Source organism: Pelophylax lessonae (assembly GCF_965119305.1).
Source record: "Pelophylax lessonae genome assembly, chromosome: 3".
Classification (NCBI taxonomy): Eukaryota; Metazoa; Chordata; class Amphibia; order Anura; family Ranidae; genus Pelophylax; species Pelophylax lessonae.
In genome coordinates this window covers 292,156,410-292,172,724 of record NC_138770.1, presented here as the reverse complement: position 1 = coordinate 292,172,724, position 16,315 = coordinate 292,156,410, and the positions used below count along the sequence as shown (strand labels likewise).

At 41.6% G+C, this 16,315-nt stretch overlaps 1 protein-coding gene across 1 annotated transcript in view; it reads right to left on the bottom strand.

The window, feature by feature from the left end:
- Positions 1-6,425: 6,425 nt before the first annotated feature.
- LOC309551116 (putative cation-transporting ATPase 13A5) overlaps positions 6,426-16,315 on the bottom strand; it is a 203,245-nt gene continuing 193,355 nt past the window's right edge. The window contains exon 30 of the mRNA XM_082251562.1: positions 6,426-6,708. Coding sequence (XP_082107688.1) covers positions 6,532-6,708 — 177 coding nt within the window. The 3' untranslated portion in view covers positions 6,426-6,531. The remainder of the gene's footprint in view (positions 6,709-16,315) is intronic.

Sequence of the window (16,315 nt, the reverse complement as noted above, 5' to 3'; positions counted from 1 at the left end):
AACCCTGTGTTGTGATCTGAGCTGTCACATTCTGTGCATTTCAAACTGACCTTACAGTCCTTGGCGAGATGAGATGTTGAAGAGCAGCACCTGTAGCAGATGTGGTTCTCCTTGAGGAAGGCTTTGCGGTCCTGCAGGGTTTTCTCTCTGAAGGCTCTGCATTTTAGGAGAGGATGTGGCTTCCGATGCAAGGGACACTGCTTACCAGGATCATTGACCTTTGTCTCTGAGTTAGAGAAGTTGGCAGACCTGTGAAAGGAACCTGGAGGAGACACGTTAGTTTTGTGTACTGCTACTGGAGGTTTGCGAGGGTTAAGTCCCACAGGAGCGGCACACAACAGCGTAAAATCAAAACTTGGATCATTTCTGGTTTTAGCTTGCTGGCACACATAGTCCACAAAAACAGAAAAAGGAGGGAATGAAACATCATGCTGTCTTTTATATTGGGATCCATGTGTAATCCACTGCTCTTGCAAGTTATAGGGTAACTTTTGCACAATGGGGTTGACACCTCTGGCTGTGTCAAGGAATGCAAGTCCTTGTAAGTCTCCCTCAGGTTTAGCTACTTGAAGTTCCATTAACAAGTCACTTAACTCTCTAAGTCTATGGTAGGCTTTGCTAGGTATTCTGGGAAAGTTATCAAGTCTTTTGAATAATGCATTTTCTACTGCTTCTGCTGAACCATAACACTCATCAAGTCTATCCCAGATTGTTCTAAGACCAGTGTCTGGGTAGTTTATATTTATTGTCCTGATTCGCCTGGCGTGTTCGGCAGACTCATTTCCAAGCCATTTAATCAGGAGGTCTATCTCTTCGCTGCAAGATAGCCCTAAATCTCTGATAGTGTTTTGAAAGGATGACCGCCAGGCTCTGTAGTTTTCAGGGCGGTCATTAAACTTTTCAAGTCCTTTGGTGACTAACTCGCGTCGTGCAAAGAACCTTGCAAAGTCTATGGTGGCTTGGTTAGCCTGCTGTGTGTTGTCATGGTAAGATGGCTGTGTGTAGTCATACCTTTTGCTGGCACCAGGCTGTCCTCTGATGTACCGTTCTGGCTTGGACGTTGGTTCTGGAGGGCGATTAGAAGGTGATACTATTATCTCACTTATGGGGAGTCTGTCGCAGGAGACGTCACTTTGCACGGATTTCTCCCGTTTGCAGGCTTGAGGCTTGTCACTGACTTGCGGCGGTACCGTGGAGTGTCTTTGGCTTGTCTCTTTGACGTCATCTTTGACACTGCTTGTCTTAAAGTGTTGATTGATGTAATCTGAAGTTTGTTGTAGAGAATTTGGAGTTTCAGTTGCTGGATCGAGAATATTGCTGCGTCTGCTGCGTTCACTTCTCGGGTATACAGCTAATTCTAAGGCGTCTGCTTCATCTATGGCTGCTGCTACTTCCTTCTCTACGGCGAGTTTCTCTAGGGCTACTTCTAGGAGGGCCTCCTCTGCCTCTTTCTGCGTTTTTAGGAGGGCTTCCTCTGCCTTTGCTTTTAGGAGGGCTTCCTCTGTCTTTGCTTTTAGGAGAGCTTCCTCTGTCTCTTTCTTTATCCTCACTTTCTCCTGTTTAATCTGCATTTCTTACTCAGCAAAGGCTGCTCGCGCCTTGGCGGCTTCAGCTTTCGCACGTGCTATGGCGAGTGCACTGCTTGAGGAGGAAGATCTAGAGGAGCCGGAAACTCGGGACCTTGTCTTGAATGAGGATGACTGGCTGTGTGACATGATGCTTGCAGGAATGCTTGACTGTGTAGAGACTGCTGTATTGCATATGCAGATGACTGTGCTGGCAGAGTAGCAGGCCTCTGTATAGTCTCTGTCCTAAATCCCACTTGCTGGATAGCCGCTGTTTCACTATTCTGTTCTCACTACACGTATGCCCCAGGCGTGTGCAGCTTAACATACAGCTAAACCTTAATCCTGCAATAACCAGTCCTTTTGTAACTTAAATCTTTATTCCAGTGAACGAATAGTAGTCACATGAACAGGTTACAAGTCAGATGGAAATGCGAATAGGATTGTGAATAGAGGTGAAACTGTAAATAAACATATAAAGGCATATAATCAGTATACAAACATTAACAGTATATGCATTGAGTATATAACTGACAGTTCATAGGCATACCAGTGATGCTTCAAAAGGGGTTCAGGAATCTTCCCACAGGAACCTCAGATTCTGTCTGCTCTTTCCTGAGGTAAATCTAAACTGGCATTCTCCTCAGAGAAGGGAGGAACTAATCCAGCAATAGAGAACAGGAAGTACCATGAAGTGCTGTATAACAGTCTATGTCACAGTGGCATCTTGTGGACAAGATTGGTATTACAAGTTCAAATGGAATTAATTATTTTCAAGCTGAAGGCATGACAATCCTGATGGGGTTTCCGCAACCTCTCTGCATCTGTACAGGAATACTGGTTATTACCCATTAAGCACACTCTACTGCAAATTGTTGTTTGCATGTCCGCAAGGCTCATTATTATATGTCCCCTATATGCATTTAGCTATGGTCAATATGACCCACAAAAGCCTGTGGTATAGGGTTCACCATGCAGTGTATTTAATGTGAAACCTAGCAGCAAATTTTATTGATCTAGATTTTATGGTTTACTGTATATTCTCCTTTGTTTGACTTGTAGGTTCTCTTGGAGTGTCATATTCTACCTATGAGTTCTTTGTAAGAGACCGCTCATTCCTTCTTGCCGGCCATTATCTGTATCCTGTGAATGCCTAATGTACCTCCAGCCCCAGAATACAACGTTCTTAGCTGTCAGGCAAACGCATGTGGGCTAATTTTTGGGGCCTGTACTGGCCAAAACTTACTTCTTTATCCTGTGAATGCCTAATTTTTCAGACTGGAATTGAAAATCAATGGGTCTGTAAACGTTCCGTCAAATTGTGGAATGGATGCAGACCCATTTTACAGATGTGTGAATGGACCCTATATGTATTTGACATGTATTTACCGGCTGCTGTCAGTTCTGGCTGATTTAGAAAAAAAATATACATTTTTTTGCTGTAAAAAAAAAAAAACATTTTTAGGGCAACTTTTCCAATTGCAATACTTCTGTTATGACAGTGTCCATGTGGTGGGACTATTTGTGCACAGCTAGTAAGTATTTTGTGGCTGCAAATATGACCTAAAGGTTTTTAAAGTTCGCCTCCCATTAAAGTCAATGGGGCACGCCGCAAACTTTCGGTTCGTGGACATTTGAGAAAATTTGCGGCTAACGTTCGCGAACCGCCTGGCTGATGTTCGTCCATCACTACTCTGTAGCTCTTGCTGGATTTTGCTTCTAATCTCCTTGTGGAGGCTGCCATTTGTGGATGATCATTTTATGTTTTCACAACCTATCACATTGCTATGATCTTTTTGTATACACTATAAACTGAAGGACTTATGAATAAATGGTTGTGGAACAAATCATCTGAGTTTATATTATTTCTTATAGGGAAATTCGCTTTGATATAAGAGTGCTTTGGATTACAAGCATGTTCCCAGAACAAATTATGCTCACAATCCAAGGTTTTACTGTATTTCTGTAGTCCCATACATTATAGCAGTATCTGAATGTAATAGCAGAAATGTATGCTGGATTGTTAAAGCAAATGTGTGCACGATTGATTAAGTAAACAATACCAGTGCATATCTTAAAGTGGTTGTAAAGTCAGAAGGTTTTTTTTTTATCTCAATGCATTCTATGCATTAAGATAAAAGGCCTTCTGTGTGCAGCAGCCCCCCTTGCCCCCCCTAACACTTACCTGAGGTCCCTCTCTGTCCAGCGATGTCCATGCGTGTCTCAGGCATCCAAGATTCTCCCTCCTGAATGGCTAAGACACAGTAGCGGCACCATTGGCTGCCGCTGCTGTCAATCAATGTCAGCTAGCCAATCAGGAGAGAGCAGGGGCAGGGTCTGGTCGGGGCTCCGTGTCTGAAGGGACACGGGGAACTATGGTGACAATCAAGTCCATGTAAAAATGCTAGTCAATCTAACACTACCCTCTCTCCAAAAGGACAATGCCACTGTCCATGGGTGTCTATATTGCTATTCCATCCAAGGTGGAGACATCCTAAGACAAGTAGAGTGTTACCGGATTGATCACCAGGTGAAAAATAAGAGAAAAAACAAAAAAAAACAAAATGGATCCAAACATCACATTTAAGGGTTGGTAAACTACAATACATAATATTTTTGATTTTGTGGTTACTACTGCTTTAAATGATTGATTGATTGATTGATTGATTGATTGATTGATGTGGAAAAAGGCTATGACAGTGTGAAACAATTTTACACACATAACTATAAAGTAGTACTTCCGATAAGATTGTGTTTCTTTTCAACAGGCAATTGCGATTTTGTTTATGTGCTAAATAGTTGCAGGGGCCACTGCATCCATACCGGGTCCCTAAAATAAGACCTCTCTGTTGGGCTGGACACTGTCCTCTGCAAGTATAGCTAGTCAGGGAAAAGTGAAAGATTCACAGTGACAGAAGTCAACTGACCCACATATACTCAATTTTACAGCACTCCCCCAACACCCCTACCTCTGTCGCTGCTGCCACAAAATATCCAGAGCCTTACGGAGTGTGGGAGAACATGACTTCCTCTCTTAATGAAGTGCATGGGCCTGATGGCAAATTTCAGAGCCCAAACACTGCCACATGACTAAGGGGTGACATTATCAGCAATGTGTAAACTCCAACACCATCTGAAAAAGAACACTCTCAGTCAAAGAGTGTGGGAGCACTTCAAAGTTGAATATAAATGTGTTGAGGGAAGAGCTTTAAAGAGACATTAAGCAACCTCCAACCTTGCTGCACTAAGATTTAGGAAACATAGGGCTTTAATAAGTAATCCAATGAACGCTAACTCCAATTATTATTTGTTGAAAAAAAAATTAACTATTCTCAATTAAAATTTGTAGCATTTTCTAGATCACAGAACATTAGGTTCTTCCTTGAAGATGTATGTGCCAATATAAACCAAGTGTAATGATTAAAATAAACCTGTATATTATTAATTCCATGACAACACCGAACAAAGTACTAGCAGAGCACACTGAAAACCTCAAAACCTGGGGTATTCCATAATCCAAAGAAATTAATTCAGCTGAAAAGTAAGTACTTTGGACACATCTCTCAGTATCAGACCATCGCTGTGATAGGCAGCCTAATGGGCCAGTAGCATAGCTTCTAAGGCAGAAGCAGCAATTTTCTAATGTAAAGACAGTATATGCATAACTGTACCGCATAGTGCGCGCTACTGCATGTAATGTTATTAGTAATAACAATTTCCTTTCCACTTCGCTCCATTATTACCTTCCATGGTGTCATAAAAAAAATATTGTAGCTTCAGGCTAACATTAGGAGAGAACCCAAAATAAATGTCAAATGTCCACAGCAATGACTTTCCATAAAGACTTTCACCTTTATATACTAAGAGCAGAAGAGAAGTATATGGAGGGGGAGATGTTTGAAGAGTGGGGGGAAATAGTTCCCAATATATTGTACCTAAACACAACCAACTCCTTTATCTGACAATTTTTGAATTAGAAATACAATAACCACTTGACCTCCGGAAGGTTTTACCCCCTTCATGACCAGAACATTTTTTTTGCTATTCAGCACTGTGGTTTAACTGGCAATTGCTTGGTCATGCAACACTGTATGCAAATTAAATTTACATTAATTTTTTCACACAAATAAAGCTTTATTTTTATGGTATTTAATCACCACTGGTTGTTTTTTTTTTTTTGATTATTATATCAACAAAAAAATACTGAATATTTAAAAAAACAAAACAATATTTTCTACTTTCTGTTATAAAACATACCCGATAAAATAAAATGTCTTCTTAAATTTAGGGCAAAATGTATTTGGTACATGTCTTTGGTAAAAACCACGCTGTGTTTTTGGGTCACTAGTATAGTCTGATCGTGATCAAGATACTGATCCGTACAGACACTATACTAGTAAAGGTGGTGATCAGTGACTTACTGTATAGTGTGACTGTGATAGTGTGGCATGAAATCTGGCGCTAACAGACACTGGCTGGGAGGGACACTAACTGACACTGATGTTGCTAGTGACACTAATACAGTGATCAGTGATAATACTGTACACTGTACTAATAACACTGGTTGGGAAGGGGTTAACATTAAGGGTCAATCAAGGGGTTAACTGTGCGCCTAACAAGTGCAATGTGTGTAATGTATGTTGCTATTACTCAAAGATCTGGCTGTTATTTCTTCCTGAATTCCCTGAGTTGATTTCAGAGAGAAGAAACAGCCAGATTGCTGTCTGTATCTGTTTGTAAACACAGATATCTGTGCTGTGATTGGCCACAGCCGATCAGCAGGTGTACAGCCCTAGCTGTAACTGGCTGACAAACTTGTGCTGTGTTCAGTCACAGCGTGGGACAGCTGGGGGTATGCGTATGCACACCACTAAACCACGAAGTACATTGCAATATACATGTATGTTGCGGTGCCTGGCTGTGCCGCCTGCTAGCAGTAAATCTACTTTGAATAAGCAGCAAGTGGTTAAACACACTCATTTGCCATAACTGAATATTGTTGGCTTGAAATGAACATTTCCTTTTGCAAAGAGCAGTCTGTGTTCTTTTCCAATGTGCTCTGCAGTTGTTTGTATTGACTCTTCGACTTGTAACCTGAAATCCTCTTTATATGTTGCCAGAGTTTTCTATTGTAAACAAAGGTCTAAAAGGGAAAAAAAGATTTATTAACCTCACAGAACACACAGCTTACTACATGTTTTCTCATGAATGAGATTTCTATCTGGCACCACTTAATGGTCTGTTTGAAAACTACAAAATAATCATGGTATCATTTTATGCTTTAAACATTTTGACTCATACAGTATCACTTATCACATGATATAAACTGCTCAAAAAAATTAAAAAAACACTTTGAAAACGCATCAGATCTCAATAGGGGAAAATATCATGCTAGATATCTATATTGATATGAACTGGGTAATGTGTTAGGAACGAAAAGATGCCACATCATTTGATGGAAATGAAAATTATCAACTCACAGAAGGCTAAATCAAAAGACACCCCAAAAATCAAAGTGAAAAAATGATGCAGACGGCTAGTTCATTTTGCTGAAATTTAATTGCAGCAACTTAACCACTTTACCACCGGAGGATTTTTCTGCTGTACGTCCAGGCCACTTTTTGCGATTCGGCACTGTGCGACTTTAAATGACAATTGCGTGGTCATGCAACGCCGTACCTAAACGAAATTTACGTCCTTTTTTCCCACAAACAGAGCTTTCTTTTGGTGGTATTTGATCACCTCTGCGCTTTTAATTTTTTGCGATATTAATTAAAAAATGCGACAATTTTGAAAAAATAACAATATTTTTCTACTTTGACAGTTAAAAAATATCTAATATATTCAATTTTTGTCATATATTTAGGCAAAAATGTAATTAGCTACATGTCTTTGACAAAAAAATTCTCAATGAGCGTATTTTTAACCGCTTTAAGACCAGAAGATTTTACCCCATTCCTGACCAGGCCATATTTTGCGATTCGGCACTGCGTTATTTTAACGGACAATTGCGCAGTCGTGCGATGCTGTACCCAAATTAAATGTATTTCCCCCCCCCCCCACAAATAGAGCTTTCTTTTGGTGGTATTTGATCACCTGTGCGATTTTTACTTTTTGCTCTATATACAAATATAGAGCGACAATTTTGAAAAAATAACAATATTTTTCACATTTTTTTTATATGAAATTCCCCCTAAAAAGATGTAAAAATCAAAATGTTTTAACATTTTAGGCCAATTTGTTTTCTGCTACATATTTTTGGTAAAAAAAATCGCAATAAGCGTATTTTGATTGGTTTGCGCAAAAGTTATCGCAGCTACTAACTACGGGAAATTTATGTCATTTTTATTGTTTTTTTTTTTAACTAGTAATGGCGGCGATCTGCAATTTTTTTTGCAGGACTGCGACATTGCAGCGGACAGATCGGACCCTTGACTGACATTTTTGACACTTTTGGGGGTACCAGTGACATTACTACAGTAATCAGTGCAATAAATATGCACTGTTACTGTAAAAATGACACTGGCAGGGAAGGGTTAACTTTTATTGGTGATCAACGTGTGTGGGGGGGAGGGGACTGTGTGACACAGGCACAGATCGCAGGTTCAGCTATGCTGAATTTCTGCAATCTGTCACTGTTTGTCACTTAGGAGATCCACCCGCTTTGTTTACACAAGCGGGCGGATCTCCACACTCGATCCCCGACGATCGGGGAAGAGCGGCGGTAATCACTGCCGCTCCCCCCCTGGCCCGACTCCCGCTGAGACTGAATACAGCGGGAGCGAGCCTCCGGTGGTGCGCGCGCGCCGCCCACAAGAGGAGGAGTCCAGCAACGTAGGTCTACGTCGCTGGATGATATCGAGCCACTTTGCCGCAGTACCAGCTCAGTGAGCGGTCGGCAAGTGGTTAAAATGGTACTCAGTAGTTTGTATGGCCCCCACGTGCTTGCATGCATGCCTGACAATGTCGGATCATGCTCCTAATAAGACGACAGATGGTGTCCTGGGGTATTTCCTCCCAGATCTGGACCAGGGCATCACTGAGCTCCTGAACAGACTGAGGTGAAACCTGATGGCGTTGGATGGACCGAAACATAATGTCCCACAGGTGTGCTATTGGATGATTTAGGTCAGGCGAGTGTGGGGGCCATTCAATGGTATCAATTCCCTCATCCTCCAGGAACTGTCTTCATACTCTTGCCACATGAGGCCAGGTATTGTCGTGCAACAACAGGAACCCAGGACCCACTGCACCAGCGTAGGGTCCGAGAATGTGTCCAAGGATTTCATCTTGATACCTAATGGCAGTGAGGGTGCCATTGTCTAGCCCAGGGGTCTTCAAACTATGGCTCCCCAGTTATTTGGGAACTACAATTCCCATCATGCTTAGTCATGTCTGTTAATGTCAGAGTTTTACATAGCCTCATGGGATGTGTAGTTCCGCAACAGCTGGAGGGCCGTCGTTTGAGGATCCCTGGTCTAGCATGTAGAGGTCTGTGCATCCCTCCATCGATATGCTTCCCCAGACCATCACTGACCCACCAACAAACTGGTCATGCTGAAGGATGTTACAGGCAGCATAATGTTCTCTGTGGCTTCTCCAGACCCTTTCACGTCTGTCACATGTGCTCAGGGTGAACCTGCTCTCATCTGTAAAAAGCACAGGGTGCCAGTGGTGGACCTGCCAATTCTGGTGTTTAACCACTTGCCTACTGTGCACTTAAACCCCCTTCCCATCCAGACCAATTTTTAGCTTTCAGCGCTCTCACACTTTGAATGACAATTGCGCGGTCATGCTACACTGTACCCATATAAAATTTTTATCATTTTTTTCACACAAATAGAGCTTTATTTTGGTGGTATTTAATCACCTCTGGGTTTTTTATTTTTTACAAAAAAAAAGAAAAAACACAGAAAATTTTGAAAAAAAAAAAAAAATTCTTATTTTCTGTGAGTAAATTTTGATGAGGTGGCACTTATGGGCACTGATGAGGAGGTACTAATATGCCGCACTGATGAGCACTGATAGGCGGCACTGATAGGCGGCACTGATGAGCACTGATAGGCGGCACTGATGAGCACTGATAGGAGGCACTGCTGGGCACTGAGAGGTGGCACTGCTGGGCACTGAGAAGTGGCACTGAGAGGTGGCACTGCTGGGCACTGAGAGGCGGCACTGATGGGCGGCACTGATGGGCACTGATAGGCGGCACTGATGGGCACTGGCGGATGGCAATGATGGACACTGACGGGTGGCACTGATGAGCACTGATGGGCGGCACTGATGGGCACTGATGGGCAGCACCATCAGTGCCCACACTCAGTGCCCACAGTACTGCCAGCCAGTGCTCATCAATGCCTAGATGAGCAGGCACTGATGGGCACTGACTGGCAGCACTATGGGCACTGAGTGTGGGCACTGATGGCGGCACTGATGGGGGGCACTGTGGGCACTGATGGTGGGCACTTTGTGTATGTTTTTTACCTTGTGTAATCAGGGCACTGGTGATCAGTGCCCTGATTACATTCTTCTGTGTCCCCGGCAGCTGATCGGCTCTCCTCCTTCCTCACACTGCAGTCTCTGTGTGAGGAAGGAGCGCTGGCGATGAGAGATGATCTCATATGTTTACATATGAGATCATCTCTCATTGCATTGGCCGATCACGTGGTAAATGGCCGCTGTGATTGGCCATTTACCACGATCTGTGATTGGCTGTGTCCAAGGTACACGGCCGACAAAGATTTTCCCCGATGCGCGCTCGTGGGAGCGCGCAGGGAGCCTGTGTCTGGGAGGCCATTTAAAGACGGCCTCCCAAAAATTAGAGTCCGCGCTGCAGCCGTCTTTCGGCTATAGCGCGGACCGGAAGTAGTTAATGGCAAATGTGATGAATAAGTATACCTAAAAAGAGGTATATCCCTCGCGCCACTGGAAGATAACACTAATACCAATGTGAACTAAACAGTGATCTCCTATATAAATGTTGGAATGTGTGTGCAGCAGCTGAAGTCAAAAGAGTATATGAAAACAAAGTTTTAGCCTCTACATAGAGCGGCTACCTTCAGCGCTTGCCTGAATGAATATTAACCACTTGCCGACTGCTCACTGAGCTGGTACTGCGGCAAAGTGGCTCGATATCGTCCAGCGACGTAGACCTACGTCGCTGGACTCCTCCCCTTGTGGGCGGGGCGCGCACGTATTCAGTCACAGCGATCATCGGGGATCGAGTGTGGAGATCTGTGGGGGTTTATGGGAGGTGTTGGTATGGGGCGCTACCACCTTGCACAGCGAATTACTTCGTTGTATATGATCCAAAAAATGAAAGTGCACAGTGCTTATTAGTGAAATATTGAATGTGCAATATAGTGCAGATTTAAAATTAAATTAAATTAAAATTATAAAATTATAAACGGTAATAGTCGTGTATCAATTAGATTGTACCGTGTATGTATCACTTATCGGATGTAAACAATCATATAGTGACCAGTGCAAAAAAAGTGCTAAGTGCAATATAGGTGATCAATAGATACTTTATTGTGGCCTCCTTTGAAAGAGGAAACTGACATCCGTGGTGAATATTACAGAACACTATGCAGTGTAAAGTGAGAGAATGAAAACGCCTGTGGCGCGTGTTAGGAGTGAGAAGTGCTAATACCGTGGGTAAAGCACTTACCAAAAATCCTCTCCCTTCTCACTCTAATATACTGTGTCTCCCTTCTCCTGATGCCTGTGAGAGCTGGTTGTTCCGTGCATACAGTTGCGCTTGCATCTAGGGAGTCAGTATACAAAAGACCAAGAGAGCTTCCATTGCGTAGTATAGTACATTATTGAGGGAAAAAATAGCATCGACTCACTGTTAGGAAGTTCACCGTCAGCTTGTTTGGTGTGTCTCCAGTGTTCGGCCGCGCGGTACTTCCGCGTTCCACCGGCCGGAGCCACCTAACCGGAAGTGACGTTGACGCTGCTTTGCCGCTCTACGCGTTTCGTCACTGCGACGTCATCTGGGGCGGTACTAGGCCACGTACTCCCGGAGCTTATATAGGCCTGCGTATCCTAGCGACCATTATGTGTACCTCCGCCATCTTGGTACCCTCACGCGAGTCATACCGGCGGCCATCTTGGTATCTTTGGATATAATGGTCCGCAAATACCGGATACCAGGTTATTTGTTTACATCACGTGAACTTCCTTATACAGCGGTCCCCACATATTAATGCATACATCTCATAAACATAAAGTGACAGTAATTAGTGAAAAAACGTGCCTTAAAAGTGCTGAGAGATGAGCCGAGTGGGTGATCCGCTTTTTTATAGAGAGATTGTAAAATGTTAAACTTTTATTGTGAACACATTAAAAATTAAAAATTAAAAATTAAAATGAGGATAAAAATTAAAATATATATATAAAATTATAAAAATGTATAAAATATATATATAGAGAAATACTCGATGGGAGGGACATATCGAGTATGTAAATTCCAAATAGATCCACAGAGGGTATAAAAACCATACTATCTAAATGGGACTGAGCGCCCAACATCATGGCCTCAAGTTCCATTAATGGAGGAGAGGAGTTAGGTAATATGTGTGGAGGAGGAGCCATAATGTTTGAGTTGGAGGAAAAAATTACAGACTTATTATTGTGTTGGAGCAACCATTGTGGAGGGATAAAAAATCAGCATAAAATTAGAAAAAGAAGAGAAAAAAAAATCGGTGTATACGCTTGAGTTCTGGTGCTTTAACATACCTTAGACTGTGAAACCCATAAAAACCCAAATCTAAAAATTGTGGTGAAGATGTAAAAATATAAAAATGCATGGGGTCACATGTCTAAAACTGCATAAACTGCATAAAAATGCATAAACTGCATGGGAACCATGTCCCTTCTAGAACTTTTAAAATTGTAAGGTCACAGAAAATTGTAAGGTCACAAAAAACAGGAGGATCATAAAAGAAGGAGGGTCATAAAAGAAGTGCTGGATATTAGATGTTCCTAAAATTACTAAAAGCCATAAAAGACCATGGTGTTAAAAGTCAGTGATAAAACAGTTTAGATCGATGTCTATATTAAGGCCTTCAGGCTGAAGTGATTGCAATAAATATATCCACTTTGTCTCATTGCGGGATACATTGATTTTCTTGTTGCTGCCCCTCCAGTCATTCTTGATTTTGTCAATTGCATAAAAGGTCATGACTGAGGGGTCTTTTGCATGGGCTATCTTAAAGTGACGTGACAAGCTATGTTTGTCGAAGCCCTTCTTTATATTTTTCACATGTTCCCTTATCCTTACAAACAATGGACGGGTGGTTCGACCCACATACTGCAATTTACACGGACATTCCACCACATATGTCACATGTGTGCTAGTGCATGTGATGGTTTCATTAATTTTGTATTGCCTTCCTGTTGATGTGGACTGGAAAACGTTTTTTCTTCTTTCTTGCGCTCTGTTTGTTCTGCATGGTAAACATTTCCTACACCGAAAAAAGCCTTTTAGATTTGTTGGAAGTTGCACTTGTTTGGGGGGGTCTATCACATTATGCACCAGTCTGTTTCTGAGTGTGGGTGCTCTTCTGTATATGAAGTTTGGCTGGTTTGGTAATATTTTCTTCAATGTCTTGTCTGCTTTCAAGATAGGCCAGTGCTTTTTTATTATCTTCTCTAGTGCCTTATGTTGCCTGTTGTATCCTGTAAAAAAAGCAAATTCCATGTTCTTATATTTGTCTCTTTTTGGACCATTCTCTTGTATCATTTCCTCTCTCTTCATGCTCATTACTTTTTTCTTTATATTAAGCAGTTCTTTTTTCTTGTACCCCTTTTCCATAAATCTTTCAATAAGCATGTCTGCTTGTATGTTGAAGTCCTCGGGGTTGCTACAGTTCCTTCTTATTCGCATTAGTTGGCCCTTTGGAATGTTGCCAAGCCATTTTGGATGGTGGCAGCTTGTTTTTGGTATGTATCCATTTCTGTCTGTCGTTTTGAAAAAGGTCTTGCTTGCCAATATTCCGAATAAGAAGGAACTGTAGCAACCCCGAGGACTTCAACATACAAGCAGACATGCTTATTGAAAGATTTATGGAAAAGGGGTACAAGAAAAAAGAACTGCTTAATATAAAGAAAAAAGTAATGAGCATGAAGAGAGAGGAAATGATACAAGAGAATGGTCCAAAAAGAGACAAATATAAGAACATGGAATTTGCTTTTTTTACAGGATACAACAGGCAACATAAGGCACTAGAGAAGATAATAAAAAAGCACTGGCCTATCTTGAAAGCAGACAAGACATTGAAGAAAATATTACCAAACCAGCCAAACTTCATATACAGAAGAGCACCCACACTCAGAAACAGACTGGTGCATAATGTGATAGACCCCCCCAAACAAGTGCAACTTCCAACAAATCTAAAAGGCTTTTTTCGGTGTAGGAAATGTTTACCATGCAGAACAAACAGAGCGCAAGAAAGAAGAAAAACCGTTTTCCAGTCCACATCAACAGGAAGGCAATACAAAATTAATGAAACCATCACATGCACTAGCACACATGTGACATATGTGGTGGAATGTCCGTGTAAATTGCAGTATGTGGGTCGAACCACCCGTCCATTGTTTGTAAGGATAAGGGAACATGTGAAAAATATAAAGAAGGGCTTCGACAAACATAGCTTGTCACGTCACTTTAAGATAGCCCATGCAAAAGACCCCTCAGTCATGACCTTTTATGCAATTGACAAAATCAAGAATGACTGGAGGGGCAGCAACAAGAAAATCAATGTATCCCGCAATGAGACAAAGTGGATATATTTATTGCAATCACTTCAGCCTGAAGGCCTTAATATAGACATCGATCTAAACTGTTTTATCACTGACTTTTAACACCATGGTCTTTTATGGCTTTTAGTAATTTTAGGAACATCTAATATCCAGCACTTCTTTTATGACCCTCCTTCTTTTATGATCCTCCTGTTTTTTGTGACCTTACAATTTTCTGTGACCTTACAATTTTAAAAGTTCTAGAAGGGACATGGTTCCCATGCAGTTTACGCATTTTTATGCAGTTTATGCAGTTTTAGACATGTGACCCCATGCATTTTTATATTTTTACATCTTCACCACAATTTTTAGATTTGGGTTTTTATGGGTTTCACAGTCTAAGGTATGTTAAAGCACCAGAACTCAAGCGTATACACCGATTTTTTTTTCTCTTCTTTTTCTAATTTTATGCTGATTTTTTATCCCTCCACAATGGTTGCTCCAACACAATAATAAGTCTGTAATTTTTTCCTCCAACTCAAACATTATGGCTCCTCCTCCACACATATTACCTAACTCCTCTCCTCCATTAATGGAACTTGAGGCCATGATGTTGGGCGCTCAGTCCCATTTAGATAGTATGGTTTTTATACCCTCTGTGGATCTATTTGGAATTTACATACTCGATATGTCCCTCCCATCGAGTATTTCTCTATATATATATTTTATACATTTTTATAATTTTATATATATATTTTAATTTTTATCCTCATTTTAATTTTTAATTTTTAATTTTTAATGTGTTCACAATAAAAGTTTAACATTTTACAATCTCTCTATAAAAAAGCGGATCACCCACTCGGCTCATCTCTCAGCACTTTTAAGGCACGTTTTTTCACTAATTACTGTCACTTTATGTTTATGAGATGTATGCATTAATATGTGGGGACCGCTGTATAAGGAAGTTCACGTGATGTAAACAAATAACCTGGTATCCGGTATTTGCGGACCATTATATCCAAAGATACCAAGATGGCCGCCGGTATGACTCGCGTGAGGGTACCAAGATGGCGGAGGTACACATAATGGTCGCTAGGATACGCAGGCCTATATAAGCTCCGGGAGTACGTGGCCTAGTACCGCCCCAGATGACGTCGCAGTGACGAAACGCGTAGAGCGGCAAAGCAGCGTCAACGTCACTTCCGGTTAGGTGGCTCCGGCCGGTGGAACGCGGAAGTACCGCGCGGCCGAACACTGGAGACACACCAAACAAGCTGACGGTGAACTTCCTAACAGTGAGTCGATGCTATTTTTTCCCTCAATAATGTACTATACTACGCAATGGAAGCTCTCTTGGTCTTTTGTATACTGACTCCCTAGATGCAAGCGCAACTGTATGCACGGAACAACCAGCTCTCACAGGCATCAGGAGAAGGGAGACACAGTATATTAGAGTGAGAAGGGAGAGGATTTTTGGTAAGTGCTTTACCCACGGTATTAGCACTTCTCACTCCTAACACGCGCCACAGGCGTTTTCATTCTCTCACTTTACACTGCATAGTGTTCTGTAATATTCACCACGGATGTCAGTTTCCTCTTTCAAAGGAGGCCACAATAAAGTATCTATTGATCACCTATATTGCACTTAGCACTTTTTTTGCACTGGTCACTATATGATTGTTTACATCCGATGAGTGATACATACACGGTACAATCTAATTGATACACGACTATTACCGTTTATAATTTTATAATTTTAATTTAATTTAATTTTAAATCTGCACTATATTGCACATTCAATATTTCACTAATAAGCACTGTGCACTTTCATTTTTTGGATCATATACAACGAAGTAATTCGCTGTGCAAGGTGGTAGCGCCCCATACCAACACCTCCCATAAACCCCCACATTTCTTTACCCTTGTGGTAAGTTGGAGGCAGCATAACCATCTGATCCCCACATTCTGCATTTAAAACTGTTGATTCAGTGCTTGTGTTGCTA